The sequence below is a fragment of the Lichenostomus cassidix genome, chromosome 7 (genome assembly GCF_008360975.1).
Source record: "Lichenostomus cassidix isolate B80296 chromosome 7, HeHo_3.0, whole genome shotgun sequence".
Taxonomy (NCBI): domain Eukaryota; kingdom Metazoa; phylum Chordata; class Aves; order Passeriformes; family Meliphagidae; genus Lichenostomus; species Lichenostomus cassidix.
Window position 1 is genome coordinate 6,531,177 of NC_139488.1, and position 14,560 is coordinate 6,545,736.

Sequence of the window (14,560 nt, forward strand, 5' to 3'; positions counted from 1 at the left end):
AGAGAGCATCCTGGCTTAACAGAGAGCTTTGGATGTGCCTAAAAGCCAACAAAGCAGCAGCAGCAGCAGCAGAGTGGCTGAAACTCAGAAGCACAGCCATCCCGGTGCAGGGAGCGCTGTCAGGCAGCGCCTGGATCCTGGGTGTGCTTCTGGTGCTTCTGGTCCCCACGAGTGAGGAATCGTAGCCCCTGCCTCAGAAACAGTCACAACCCAACAAACTGAGAGCAGAGGGAGGGCAGCCTCCCCATCTCTCTTGGGCATGGCTGCACAACAGCTGCTGTTCCTTCTTCCGCCTGGGTCTGCTGACCCCAGAGGCAGCCAGCTTGTGCTCTGTTGTCCAAAGACTGTTCAGAGCAGGCATGAACTCCCTGGGGTCCTTTCCGTCCTTGAGGCCTCTTGCACTCGGCAGAGGGGCAGGGGAAGGGAGAAGGCTGTTAAGAGCACGTTTGGCATCTCCCTGGGCCTGCAGAGGCCAAGCACCGGCAGCAGGGTGTGTTACCCCCATTTGAGCAGAGGTCTGAGCGTCAGCATGCTGTCCAGCTGAGAGCCCCAAAGCTCTCTTGGAGAGCTGTGACCAAAAAGGCCTTCATGTGCACACTGATCGCATCTCACCTGCCTGGTGCATTTGATCTCTTGGCAGTATGCATTTGCCTTTCACTTGCTGGAAGCTGCTCTGGCCCAGGGCCAGCACGGAGCTGGGCTGTGTGGACTCTCCAGGCACCCTGGACAGTCCTTCCCTGCGGTCTCAGCTGATCTTGCTGTGTCCCTGGCCTCAGAAAAGGCTTGCAAGGTTTGGCTCCCAAAGCATCCCGCTTGTTGGCTCTTCTTGTGCATCCTGGAGAGAACAAGTGGGCATTTTTGGCAGCTGGGCATTAGCAGGCCTCAGAATCAGGGCATGTTCTGGAGCAGGAACAGTCGAGGGACCCCGAGAGGAGCTGAGTGCTCCTTGCCCCTCTCTGGCGACACGTCAGCGTTTGTCTGCTTTTGGGATGAGCCTGGGGCTGTCAGGGGTGCTGCGCGCACACGAGACAGCCAGTCCTGCCAGCCTGTGCCCCAGCAGTGCCCTGCAGCATCCACGCCAGGCTGCTGGCCAGGAGAGGTGCTGCAAACGGAGGCAGCTGGTGTGCAGCGTGGGCAGTACCTGCGTGTCAAGCACAAGGGTGTTCCCTTAGGACACACCAGTGCTCAGGGGTCTCCCCGAACCCGAGCGATGCCTCCCACACCTTGTGGCGCCAGTTGCTTTCCTGTGAGATGTTCTACCTCACCCAAGAGTGAAGAGGGAGATGGAGAAAGAGCTTGCCAAGCTGCTCTCGATCCCTTACCAGCAGTCCTGGTTAACCTGAGAAGTCCCAGTTGCTCAGAAATGAGCCAACATAACACCCGTGCACGGGAAGGGTGGGAAGGATGGTCAGAGCTTGCCAAGCTACTCTTGATCCTTTACTAGCAGTCCTGGTTAACCTGAGAAGTCCCAGTTGCTCAGAAATGAGCCAGTGTAACACCCGTGCATGGGAAGGGTGGGAAGGATGGTCCAGGAACCACAGGCTTGGTACCGGGGAAGGCCTTGGAGCAGATCCCCCTGAGTGCCATCCCATGGCATCTGCAGGGAACCAGGGGGTCTGCACTGGGACCAGGCCAGGTGAGGGTGTTTGGGGGAGGTTGATGTTTGTGGGGGTGTCGGGGAAGCAGTTTTCTGGAAGGTGAGGGGTCTAGGCTGGAATTTGATTCAGCTCGAACGCAGCAACTGTGGTTTTGCACAGCTTTGGTTGCAGAGGGCAGGAAGAGTATCTGTGACTTCTTCTCTTAGTGGTCCTGATTCTCATGCAGGGAAGAAGAGGGGAGAGCTGCACTTTATTAGCCACTCAGATGTCTGTGTCAGAGAGAGGATTAGTCTTTCTGCAGTACACTCATTTGTTTGGGGTACTTTTGTAACACAGAGGGGACTTTCATGCCTGAGAGCTTTTATTCCTTAATAGAAATTTTAGATTATTATCCATTCACAGAAAACCCTTTGCAAACCAAGGAACGGCCTTTTTTATTGTCTCTGATTAGTGCTTGTTTTTTTTAAGTGACTCCCAATGGATGACGTTAAGGTAAATGAGTTGCTGGTTTGAGATGGGAAGCAAACTTGCAAATCTTTTGCTGTTTTAGGCCATACCAATTGATTTTGGAAGTTTGCAGCTTTTTTGAGCTCCTTGAGTTGAGCAATGGGAAGTAACGCCTTCCTGAATGGAGGATGACTAAATGGCAGGTTGTTCTGTGCCTTCACGACAGAGGTGTTTGTGTGCTGCATGAGATCTCTTCAATGAGAAAATAATTCCAGGATGGACTGAGATCTTCTGACAGATACCAAGCGCTGCCACCAGTGGCTCCAGGTGCTCCTGCCAAGGGCCACCTGCAGGAAGGAGCACAGACAGCAGTGCAGGCTGCCTTTGGCTGCCCCCTGGCAGAGAAGCCCCCCGGGGCACAGGTCTCTGGGGAAGCAGATGGGCAGCAGCAGCACTGCCAGGGCTCAGGGGGTGGCAGGTCTGCTTCGGCAGGGACTCTGCCACAGCTGCTGACTGCAGTGCTCCCCGGGCCCCAGGGCTCAGAGCAGCATTCGTGCCTTGGCCCACACTTTCCCTGTGTGTGTCACACGCCCGTGTTTGGGATGGCCAGCAGCCGGGACTTGGCCCAAGGAGGCTGTGCCAGCTTCTGTGGAAGGCCCTGTGCCCTTCCAGCTGCGGGGACTCCTGCTGCTGCTGCCCTGAGCCCGCAGAGCAGGGGAGCATTTGCTTCTTGTTTGAGCTGCCCCTGAAATTCCTGTTGGGCTGTCTTAGGCACTCGGGGCAAGGGATTCCTTCCATCCCGGGCCACTCTGGGTGGGGTGGGGGCAGCCCCAGGGCAGGTGGCAGCGTGTCCAAGGGCCCCTTTGTGACACGGTGCAGCATGGTAACCGTGGAGTGCGATGGGGTGTCCGAGGGCCCTTTGTGACACGCCGTGACATAGGTGCTGGTGGCAACGCAGCCACGCCAGAGTGCTCGGTGCTCGCGACGGGACAGGACGACTTGTTTGTTGCTGCCCCGGAGCTCTGCCGAAGCGCTACTGCTGCAGCTGACCTTGCGGCCAGACTGCGGCACTTGATCGCTTGGAGGCTTTCCAAGGTATCTCCCATCCCCGTGGCCACTGCCACCGAGGCCAGACCAGGGATTCAGGGACCTCAATCGCTGTCGAGGATACTCCTGTCATTGGGGCAGGAGCCCTCGACAGCAGAGCACAGGACTTGTTGTCCTGTGCTTTTCCTGAGGCTTCTCTGTGGCAGGTCCCCTCAAGACACTGTTGTGGGACCTGTTGCCTCAGACCTTTCCTGAGGGCATCCCTCTTGCAGGAGCTCTCGAGGTCAGGCAGGGACATGGCGAGCAGATTGCTCAGCCTGTTCAGGGGGAGGAAGAGGAATGGCCCTGCAGCTGCACAGGCGCAGCAGCCTGAAGAGCTGGAGCAGTTCCAGCCACTGCAGGCCGGTGAGTGGCACAGCTGGGCCTCAGGGCTGCTGCCTGCGGCCAGCTTGACCCCGTCCCATCCCAGCCCCTGCGGACATGGCCACGGACAGGACAGAACAGGGGCCGGGGCTGCCCCCGCCGGCAGCCGTGCTCCATGCCCTGGGCATCCCGGGACTGTCCCTGCCTGGGCAGCGCAGGGCTGGGCCGTGTCCTCCAGCCTCTCCCGCAGCCCCTCATCCCCGGCTGTGCTCGCTCTTTGCCAGGTGCAGGCAGGGACCGGAGAGGAGAACAGGACCCCCCCGCCCCTGGCCGCTTCTGCAGAGCAGCGCAGGTACCTGCAGCCATCCCCACCTGGGCTGGGCCCGCTGTTGCTGCTCAGCCGAGCTCCGCTGAGCATGGAGCGCTCCATGGAACGTCCCTCTCTTCCCACCCTGCGTTCTCCTGCAGATACTCCGGAGGTTCCTGCGCCTCCGGCGTAGAGGGAGCACCACCGCAGGAGCCCAGGGCATGGCCAAGCCTGACTGCAGGCCCACTGACCATCAGGGCACCACAGCAGCTCAGGGCACGGCCGAGCCCAACTCCAGGCCCACCGTGCATCAGGAACAGCGTGCTGTTGGCAGTGGATCCACGGACTGCCCAGCAAACTCTGCCACAGCACCAAGCCGGGGCACAGTCATCAGGGACAGGGACACCGGACTCGAGACTGCAGGCATGGCAAATGCTGTCGCCACGCTTGATGTGACTGTGAGTCATGCTCTTGGTCTGCATTTTCTGGAAGACAATGATGTTTCTTCTCAGCAGCAGCTGACCAGCCTGGGGCCAGGGCCAAAGGCCTCCCAGGATCCTGTAGCCTCTCATGCCATGTCTGCTGGGCCCCTCAGCCTCTGAGGGCAGCACAGTGTGTTGGGAATGCAAGCAATTCTTGGGGGAAGGTGGGCAAGTTGCTCACTTGGAAAGCACTCCACGCCTTGCCCATGCCTCCTCCAGGTACAGATCAAGGTGGCGACCATTCACAAGAGATTTAAGCTTGGTGCCACCATGGATGCCAGCCTGCAAAGTCAGATTCTGAAGATGGCTGAGGAACACCCTGATGATGTGGTGACAACTCTCCTGCACTGTGCCCCAAACTGTGACAGGTACAGAGCACAACTGCCTTGAGAGCTCAGGGCTCAGCAGCCTTTGGGGCCCATTGCCCTGCAGAGCCTGTCCAGTGGGGTCTGCCAGACAGACAGAGAGCTCCAGGACCCTCAGGCCCCTCTGTTTGCTGAGCCTGCAACCACGCTCCCTCCCTGCCCCTCAGGGCCCCGGGGCTCTGTCACGCAGCCCAAACTCAGCTGCACAGGGCACGGTACTGATGCAGAGCTCTGGTCCCACAGAGCTGCTGCACTGATGTGGAGTACCATGGGCTCCTCGGAACCAGCAATGGAGAAGGTGCTTCCAGCGCTGCTCTGCGTGTTGGAGGAAAGGCCACAGCACAGCCGGACCTTCTTCTATTGTTTCGAGAAGGATGCCTTTGCCCTGGCTGTGAGTTTCTGGAAGTGACCTTTGCTCGCCTTGCAGGTCACTTCTCCAGCAGCTCCCCATCCTCTCCCTGCCCTGCATCTCCTGCCTCGGGCGCTGGGCTGAAACCTGGGCTAGGCCAGGCTCAGGGGCAGCAGCAGGCTGGCTGCTCCCCCTGCTTCTCTCCTCGGCCCTGCCACGTGGACACCTCGGCACTGAGCGCCGTCTCGGGGTGCTTTGTATTTGCAGGCAACTTTGGCACTGTGGATGATTGCCCAGGTGTCCCAGTGCCAGGACGTGATCATCCGTCATTCCGATCACCTGTTTGTGGCTCTGCTATCCCAGTTTTCCATCAACACGGGGCAGATGCCAGAGAACATTGGAAACTCAGAGAGAGCATGCCAGGAGGAACACCGCCTTTCCACCTGCCCCAACAGGTCCCACTTGTCCTGTCCTTCCCATGCCCTTGTGGCCAGGGCCAGTGCTCCCAGAGTGACCTGGGCTTTCCTTCTGCACACAGGTTGGCAGTGCAGACCGTGAAGGCTCTGCTCTGCCGAGTGAAGGGTGAGGATGAGGTGGTGGCTTTGGAGCGCAAGCGACTCTGGGACATGCTGCTCTGTGCCAAAACCCAGCTTTATGCTGTGGGTCTGCTGGCCAGGTGAGACCCCCTTCTCCCTGCTGCCCCTGGCACTGGTGCCCTGTGCCCAGAGTGCCCCACGCCATCCCCGTAGTTGTGGGTGACAGGGCCTTGTCACCAAGGGGCGGCTGAGCAGACTGGAAAATGGCTGGCAGAGGAGGGTGCCCAGGAGCAGCCACCTCCCAAAGAGCCCACGTCCCTTCACAGGGTGCTGGGGAAAGATCAGACCTCTGTGAGTCAGTCCTGGAAGAGGTTTGCCCGCGTGGCTGGCTCAGGGTCTTGGTGCCTTTTTCCCCCTGCCAGGGAGATGCGCCGTGGTTCCACCAGCCTGTGTTCCCGCATCGCGCTGCGCCTGCTCGAGCTGCTCAACGGGCAGGAGCCGCGCTGGGCTCTGCTGGGCCTGGCGTTCCTTGTGGAGGTGAGCCTGATGGCCATTGCTGCCTCGCTCAGCTGCCTCCCAGCTCTCTGGCCTCTTGTAGCTGCAGCTGCCTGGGACAGTGCCTGTGCCCTGTGCTGCTGCTGCCTGGGCACAGCCCCATGCAGTTCTGGGCTCCTGCCAGCACGTCCCCTGTCACTGCTCTGTGCCTCTCAGGTCCTGGACTGCCTGGACTTGAATGAACACTGGGACACTGCCATGAGGGTCATGTCAAGGCATCTGCCCAGCAAGTCCAGGGAGATGATGCGCCTGGCGCTCAGAGGCCTCGTGGTGCTCAGCAGGGAGCTCTCGCTGGTGAGAAGGGGCAGTGGCTGAAGCTGTGCTGGCAGTGTGGGGCAGGGAATGCAGCCCCTTGAGCTTGGCTGGGCTTCAGGAGCTGAGGGAGCTGCTCTGGCCCAGGGCCAGCACGGAGCTGGGCTGTGTGGACTCTCCAGGCACCCTGGACAGTCCTTCCCTGCGGTCTCGGCTGATCTTGCTGTGTCCCTGGCCTCAGAAAAGGCTTGCAAGGTTTGGCTCCCAAAGCATCCTGCTTGTTGGCTCTTCTGTGCATCCTGGAGAGAACAAGTGGGCGTTTTTGGCAGCTGGGCATTAGCAGGCCTCAGAATCGGGACATGTTCTGGAGCAGCACAGCCGAGGGACCCCGAGAGGAGCTGAGTGCTCCTTGCCCCTCTCTGGTGACATGTCAGCGTTTGTCTGCTTTTGGGATGAGCCTGGGGCTGTCAGGGGTGCTGCATGCACACGAGACAGCCAGTCCTGCCAGCCTGTGCCCCAGCAGTGCCCTGCAGCATCCACGCCAGGCTGCTGGCCAGGAGAGGTGCTGCAAACGGAGGCAGCTGGTGTGCAGCGTGGGCAGTACCTGCGTGTCAAGCACAAGGGTGTTCCCTCAGGACACACCAGTGCTCAGGGGTCTCCCTGAACCCGAGTGATATGAAACTAATCTTTTATAAAATGTAATGCTAGGTCATGACATATACACCCATTTGGACTAACTAAGCAGCAGAAGCACTTCTCCAGTTAAAGACTGGAAGACAGATACTACCTGTGGTTTGATGCCACTTTTTATCTTTTTGACACCACTTTTTCTCTTTCTGGCAGTCACCTGAATGCCCTTGAGGATAAGAAGACCTCAACTATGCAGATTTACCGGGAAAACCATGACCCATTGTAATATTTGTAGATGCCGCCACTGGATTCCTCAACCAAGACGTTTTTAAGAAATACTTCAAATTAGTAGATATTTCAAGCTATTTTAATATTTTCAGTTATTGTTAAATTTCAGTTATTGTTAAATTAAAAGATTGCTAATTCTCCATGCCATTTTCGATATTTAACTTCAATGGAAAAATGGAATTTGAAATAAATTTTTTTCCAAGGATGTTCACTATAATAAGAAACAATTTGGTTGTGGATAAATCAAATAATATTAATGATATTAAATCAGCCCTTAAACAGTAAAAACTTTATTTTTGTTTTTAGGCTACAAAAAACTCATCTCAAACTTGATTCCTTCCAAGTAGGCAGCACTCACCACCACCTCACATTGCTCACTGCAAAAGATCTGCTATAGCCATTTTCTTAATTTTGAAGTCAGACCTTCTGTTAAAAAGTGTAAGCAAACCCCTGCCCTTTAGTTTCCAAGGGGCAAATTCTCCCAAACTCTTCTTTATGCATTCCTACATCAAAAGCATGTGTGCTGCTAAGACTCCAGTTAATCTTTTAAGAGTTCCTACCATCCATTTTACTATTCACATACCTTAAAGAAAAAAAACTATCATGAATCAACTGCTAATTATGACCCACAGCATAACATTTTCCCCCTCTGTCCAACATAAACTTTGCAATATCCATTGTCATTGTAAATTACTTACTGCAGAGGTGCTGAACAAAAACTAGGCTTATTGGAAAATCTGTAGGTACACAAAATAGCTTTACAATACATGACACCTTCCTGCTTCTATTAGACTTAGTACTGCATATTTATTTCTCTATTTACTCCTGCGTTTTTCACTCCAGATCACAAAGCAGGAAGGAATAAGGAATTTAAACAGTTCACAATGCCTGAATAGATAGACAAGCAAAATGCATGTTGTTGGCATATCACTGCCTATGATTCGCTCCCTGAGGAAGTAACGGTATAAAGTCAAGAACACAGCACAGGTGCTCTCCCCAAGCATATCCTGGCAAAGTTCATCACGAAAGTCATAAGAAAAGAAACCACCTCTGACAAATAGTTCTTAGAAATGCTTTTAAATGGGATTAATCTTTCTCCTAACAACATCAGAACAACCACCTGTCCGGGAGTAGAACAAGAGACCATCTAATTCTGTGCCCTGTTCCTATTGCCAGCCAGAAGATGATGCCTAGAAAAGTTAGAAATGCATGACAAGTACTTTTCATACCTTCCCAAATCCAGTACCAAATACCAATTATTTCCAGCTAAGCAACTGTATGAAACCTATACTCCCCTCAGCCACTAGGGGAACGAAAAATAAAATCGAACAAAAAAGAACCCATGCATAAAAAGGAAAAAAAAATCATTACAACTGAATAAACATGATATGCATGTGTATAAAATTAGAATAAACTCTTAGCGTCTCCTAGAAACACTTAAAACACCTAATGCCAACTTTGCTTCTTTGGGGCAGAGGGAGGCCAGTTTGAACTTGCCAAGAGCTGCAGATCTTCAGGATCCAACTGTTCTCAGATATCCACAGTACAACATATTGGAATCAGCCCCTCACACTACTGCCTTTTGATATATATCAGAATAAAGTCTTATGCACAGTCTCCCACTGCCTCTTCAGGGTTGCTTTCTACCCGTTTGAGAATAGCAGAGAATCCATCCAAGACTGACCTTGAAAAAGTACCATTTGTGGCTGGTGTTAAGGTCACCAGAAAAATGATAATTCACTCTGATACTACTTCCTGCACTGCTTTTTTGGGATACGTAGCTCGCTTCTGCATCATCAAAAGGCTTCGGAAGTTTGATTTCAGTTTTGGTTTCTCAAAGCATCTTTGAGAGCTACTGAACTGACAAGATTGCTCTGGACTGCTTCATGTTTCCCTGTTAGTCGTGCAGGTTTCCTGCCTCAGTTCCACTTCAGCACTGCAGAGGCAGATACTGAAGGCATGTTCACAGTGTGCAGGACCAATGCTGCTTCCAGGGGGACACTTAACGTGGGAGGGGAGAAAACAAACTGCTGTGCTGGAAGTGGGAAAGTAGCACATCCAAAATTACATCTTCAGGAAGCATTTAGTCCCTGGGAGTCAAAGCGAGTAGCCCTTTATCACACCCAGATCTGCTTCTGAGTTTCAGCAGAACCGTTTCCTATTAGAAGTCAATTGAACCTAAATTCCTTTCTACAACTTTATCCTTTGCTAACTGGAAACACACAAGGGTAAATACAGCCTCCCAGCCTAATGCAGTATCCTGAAAGGATTAAATGTGAGCGTTTGTCTGCTTTTGGGATGAGCCTGGGGCTGTCAGGGGTGCTGTGTGCACACGAGACAGCCAGTCCTGCCAGCCTGTGCCCCAGCAGTGCCCTGCAGCATCCACGCCAGGCTGCTGGCCAGGAGAGGTGCTGCAAACGGAGGCAGCTGGTGTGCAGCGTGGGCAGTACCTGCGTGTCAAGCACAAGGGTGTTCCCTCAGGACACACCAGTGCTCAGGGGTCTCCCTGAACCCGAGTGATATGAAACTAATCTTTAATAAAATGAGATCTCTTCAATGAGAAAATAATTCCAGGATGGACTGAGATCTTCTGACAGATACCAAGTGTTGCCACCAGTGGCTCCAGGTGCTCCTGCCAAGGGCCACCTGCAGGAAGGAGCACAGACAGCAGTGCAGGCTGCCTTTGGCTGCCCCCTGGCAGAGAAGCCCCCCGGGGCACAGGTCTCTGGGGAAGCAGATGGGCAGCAGCAGCACGGCCAGGGCTCGGGGGGTGGCAGGTCTGCTTCGGCAGGGACTCTGCCACAGCTGCTGACTGCAGTGCTCCCCGGGCCCCAGGGCTCAGAGCAGCATTCGTGCCTTGGCCCACACGTTCCCTGTGTGTGTCACACGCCCGTGTTTGGGATGGCCAGCAGCCGGGACTTGTCCCAAGGAGGCTGTGCCAGCTTCTGTGGAAGGCCCTGTGCCCTTCCAGCTGTGGGGACTCCTGCTGCTGCTGCCCTGAGCCCACAGAGCAGGGGAGCGTTTGCTTCTTGTTTGAGCTGCCCCTGAAATTCCTGTTGGGCTGTCTTAGGCACTCGGGGCAAGGGATTCCTTCCATCCTGGGCCACTCTGGGTGGGGTGGGGACAGCCCCAGGGCAGGTGGCAGCGTGTCCAAGGGCCCCTTTGTGACACGGTGCAGCATGGTAACCGTGGAGTGCGATGGGGTGTCCGAGGGCCCTTTGTGACACGCCGTGACATAGGCGCTGGTGGCAACGCAGCCACGCCAGAGTGCTCGGTGCTCGGGACGGGACAGGACGACTTGTTCGTTGCTGCCCCGGAGCTCTGCCGAAGCGCTACTGCTGCAGCTGACCTTGCGGCCAGACTGCGGCACTTGATCGCTTGGAGCTTTTCCAAGGTATCTCCCATCCCTGTGGCCACTGCCACCGAGGCCAGACCAGGGATTCAGGGACCTCAATCGCTCTCGAGGATACTCCTGTCATTGGGGCAGGAGCCCTCGACAGCGGAGCACAGGACTTGTTGTCATGCGCTTTTCCTGAGGCTTCTCTGTGGCAGGTCCCCTCAACACACTGTTGTGGAACCTGTTGCCTCAGACCTTTCCTGAGGGCATCCCTCTTGCAGGAGCCCTCGAGATCAGGCAGGGACATGGCGAGCAGATTGCTCAGCCTGTTCAGGGGGAGGAAGAGGAATGGCCCTGCAGCTGCACAGGCACAGCAGCCTGAAGAGCTGGAGCAGTTCCAGCCGCTGCAGGCCGGTGAGTGGCACAGCTGGGCCTCAGAGCTGCTGCCTGCGGCCAGCTTGACCCCGTCCCATCCCAGCCCCTGCGGACATGGCCACGGACAGGACGGAACAGGGGCCGGGGCTGCCCCCGCCGGCGGCTGTGCTCCATGCCCTGGGCATCCCGGGGCTGTCCCTGCCTGGGCAGCGCAGGGCTGGGCCGTGTCCTCCGGCCTCTCCCGCAGCCCCTCATCCCCGGCTGCGCTCGCTCTTTGCCAGGTGCAGGCAGGGACCGGAGAGGAGAACAGGACCCCCCCGCCCCTGGCCGCTTCCGCAGAGCAGCGCAGGTACCTGCAGCCATCCCCACCTGGGCTGGGCCCACTGTCGCTGCTCAGCCGAGCTCCGCTGAGCATGGAGCGCTCCATGGAACGTCCCTCTCTTCCCACCCTGCGTTCTCCTGCAGATACTCCGGAGGTTCCTGCGCCTCCGGCGTAGAGGGAGCACCTCCACAGGAGCCCAGGGCACGGCCGAGCCTGACTGCAGGCCCACTGACCATCAGGGCACTGCAGCAGCTCAGGGCACGGCCGAGCCCAACTCCAGGCCCACTGAGCATCAGAACCTGCGTGAAGTGGGCACTGGATCCACAGCATGTGCAGCAAACTCTGCCACAGCACCGAGACGGGGCACAGCCATCAGGGACAGGGACACCGGACATGAGACTGCAGGCATGGCAAATGCTGTCGCCACGCTTGATGTGACTGTGAGTCATGCTCTTGGTCTGCATTTTCTGGAGAACAATGTTGTTTCCTCTCAGCAGCAGCTGACCAGCCTGGGGCCAGGGCCAAAGGCCTCCCAGGATCCTGTAGCCTCTCATACCATGTCTGCTGGGCCCCTCAGCCTCTGAGGGCAGCACAGTGTGTTGGGAATGCAAGCAATTCTTGGGGGAAGGTGGGCAAGTTGCTCACTTGGAAAGCACTCCACGCCTTGCCCATGCCTCCTCCAGGTACAGATCAAGGTGGCGACCATTCACAAGATACTCAAGCTCGGTGCCACCATGGATGCCAGCCTGCAAAGTCAGATTCTGAAGATGGCTGAGGAACACCCTGATGATGTGGTGACAACCCTCCTGCACTGTGCCCCAAACTGTGACAGGTACAGAGCACAACTGCCTTGAGAGCTCAGAGCTCAGCAGCCTTTGGGGTCCATCACCCTGCAGAGCCTGTCCAGTGGGGTCTGCCAGACAGGCAGAGAGCTCAGCAGAGAGCTCTCCCTCAGGCAGAGGACCCTCAGGCCCCTCTGTTTGCTGAGCCTGCAGCCACGCTCCCTCCCTGCCCCTCAGGGCCCCGGGGCTCTGTCACGCAGCCCAAACTCAGCTGCACAGGGCACGGTACTGATGCAGAGCTCTGGTCCCACAGAGCTGCTGCACTGATGTGGAGTACCATGGGCTCCTCGGAACCAGCAATGGAGAAGGTGCTTCCAGCGCTGCTCTGCGTGTTGGAGGAAAGGCCACAGCACAGCCGGACCTTCTTCTATTGTTTCGAGAAGGATGCCTTTGCCCTGGCTGTGAGTTTCTGGAAGTGGTCTTTGCTTGCCCTGCAGGTCGCCTCTCTAGCAGTTTTTCATCCTCTCATGGCCCTGCATCTCCCTTGCCTCGGGCGCTGGGCTGAAACCTGGGCTAGGCCAGGCTCAGGGGCAGCAGCAGGCTGGCAGCTCCCCCTGCTTCTCCCCTCGGGCCCTGCCACGTGGACACCTCAGCACTGAGCGCCGTCTCGGGGTGCTTTGTGTTTGCAGGCTACTTTGGCACTGTGGATGATTGCCCAGGTGTCCCAGTGCCAGGACGTGATCATCCGTCATTCCGATCACCTGTTTGTGGCTCTGCTCTCCTGGTTTTCCATCAACACAGGGCAGATGCCACAGAACATCGAAAAGTTAGAGAGAGCATGCCAGGAGGAACAACACCTTTCCACCTGCCCCAACAGGTCCCACTTGTCCTGTCCTTCCCATGCCCTTGTGGCCAGGGCCAGTGATCCCAGAGTGACCTGGGCTTTCCTTCTGCACACAGGTTGGCAGTGCAGACCGTGAAGGCTCTGCTCTGCCGACTGAAGGGTGAGGATGAGGTAGTGTCTTTGGAGCGCAAGCGACTCTGGGACATGCTGCTCTGTGCCAAAACCCAGCTTTATGCAGTGGGTCTGCTGGCCAGGTGAGAACCCCTTCTGTGCTGTCCCTGGCACTGGTGCCTTGTGCCCAGAGTGCCCCACGCTGTCCCCATGGTTGTGGGCAACAGGGCCTTGTCACCGAGGGATGGCTGAGCAGACTGGAAAATGGCTGGCAGAGGAGGTTTGGGGCGCAGGAGCAGCCACCTCCCAAAGAGCCCACGTCCCTTCACAGGGTGCTGGGGAAAGATCAGACCTCTGTGAGTCAGTCCTGGGAGAGGTTTGCCCGCGTGGCTGGCTCAGGGTCTTGGTGCCTTTTGCCCCCTGCCAGGGAGATGCGCCGTGGTTCCACCAGCCTAGGTTCCCGCATTGCGCTGCGCCTGCTCGAGCTGCTCAACGGGCAGGAGCCGCGCTGGGCTCTGCTTGGCCTGGCGTTCCTTGTGGAGGTGAGCCTGATGGCCATTGCTGTCTCGCTCAGCTGCCTCCCAGCTCTCTGGCCTCTTGTAGCTGCAGCTGCCTGGGACGGTGCCTGTGCCCTGTGCTGCTGCTGCCTGGGCACAGCCCCATGCAGTTCTGGGCTCCTGCCAGCACGTCCCCTGTCACTGCTCTGTGCCTCTCAGGTCCTGGACTGTCTGGACTTGAATGAACACTGGGACACTGCCATGAGGGTCATGTCAAGGCATCTGCCCAGCAAGTCCAGGGAGATGATGCGCCTGGCGCTCAGAGGCCTCCTGGTGATCAGCAGGGAGCTCTCGCTGGTGAGAAGGGGCAGTGGCTGAAGCTGTGCTGGCAGTGTGGGGCAGGGAATGCAGCCTCTTGGGCTTGGCTGGGATTCAGGAGCTGAGGGAGCTGCTCTGGCCCAGGGCCAGCACAGAGCTGGGCTCTGTGGGCTCACCAGGCACCCTGAACAGTCCTTCCCTGCGGTCTCGGCTGATCTTGCTGTGTCCCTGGCCTCAGAAAAGGCTTGCAAGGTTTGGCTCCCAAAGCATCCTGCTCGTTGGCTCTTCCTGTGCATCCTGGAGAGAACAAGTGGGCCTTTTTGGCAGCTGGGCATTAGCAGGCCTCAGAATCGGGGCATGTTCTGGAGCAGGCACAGCCGAGGGACCCCGAGAGGAGCTGAGTGCTCCTTGCCCCTCTCTGGCGACACGTCAGCGTTTGTCTGCTTTTGGGATGAGCCTGGGGCTGTCAGGGGTGCTGCGTGCACACGAGACAGCCAGTCCTGCCAGCCTGTGCCCCAGCAGTGCCCTGCAGCATCCACGCCAGGCTGCTGGCCAGGAGAGGTGCTGCAAACGGAGGCAGCTGGTGTGCAGCGTGGGCAGTACCTGCGTGTCAAGCACAAGGGTGTTCCCTCAGGACACACCAGTGCTCAGGGGTCTCCCCGAACCCGAGTGATATGAAACTAATCTTTTATAAAATGTAATGCTAGGTCATGACATATACACCCGTTTGGACTAACTAAGCAGCAGAAGCACTT

The 14,560-nt window shown here is 56.8% G+C and overlaps 2 protein-coding genes across 2 annotated transcripts; both read left to right on the plus strand.

The window, feature by feature from the left end:
• The first annotated feature begins 4,419 nt into the window (after positions 1 to 4,419).
• Positions 4,420 to 6,408, plus strand: LOC146434443 (maestro heat-like repeat-containing protein family member 6). The gene is made up of 6 exons (XM_085065616.1): positions 4,420 to 4,612; positions 4,853 to 5,000; positions 5,226 to 5,413; positions 5,497 to 5,634; positions 5,917 to 6,031; positions 6,206 to 6,408. Exons 1-6 carry the CDS (start codon positions 4,515 to 4,517, stop codon positions 6,362 to 6,364), a joined length of 846 nt encoding a protein of 281 aa, XP_084921742.1. The 5' UTR covers positions 4,420 to 4,514; the 3' UTR covers positions 6,365 to 6,408.
• Positions 6,409 to 10,762: 4,354 nt separating this feature from the next.
• Positions 10,763 to 13,137, plus strand: LOC146434444 (uncharacterized). Its single transcript, XM_085065632.1, has 7 exons — positions 10,763 to 10,970; positions 11,213 to 11,280; positions 11,397 to 11,693; positions 11,937 to 12,085; positions 12,349 to 12,496; positions 12,725 to 12,912; positions 12,996 to 13,137. Exons 1-7 carry the CDS (start codon positions 10,862 to 10,864, stop codon positions 13,135 to 13,137), a joined length of 1,101 nt encoding a protein of 366 aa, XP_084921758.1. The 5' UTR covers positions 10,763 to 10,861.
• The last annotated feature ends 1,423 nt before the right edge of the window (positions 13,138 to 14,560 follow it).

Coding starts and splice junctions, on each gene's coding strand:
- LOC146434443 (XM_085065616.1), top strand. CDS start 4,515: ATGGATGCCAGCCTGCAAAGTCAGATTCTGAAGATGGCTGAGGAACAC. Junction 5,635..5,916: donor GCTGTGGGTCTGCTGGCCAG/GTGAGACCCCCT, acceptor TCCCCCTGCCAG/GGAGATGCGCCGTGGTTCCA. Junction 6,032..6,205: donor GCCTGGCGTTCCTTGTGGAG/GTGAGCCTGATG, acceptor TGTGCCTCTCAG/GTCCTGGACTGCCTGGACTT.
- LOC146434444 (XM_085065632.1), top strand. CDS start 10,862: ATGGCGAGCAGATTGCTCAGCCTGTTCAGGGGGAGGAAGAGGAATGGC. Junction 11,281..11,396: donor GCTTCCGCAGAGCAGCGCAG/GTACCTGCAGCC, acceptor GTTCTCCTGCAG/ATACTCCGGAGGTTCCTGCG. Junction 11,694..11,936: donor TCGCCACGCTTGATGTGACT/GTGAGTCATGCT, acceptor TGCCTCCTCCAG/GTACAGATCAAGGTGGCGAC.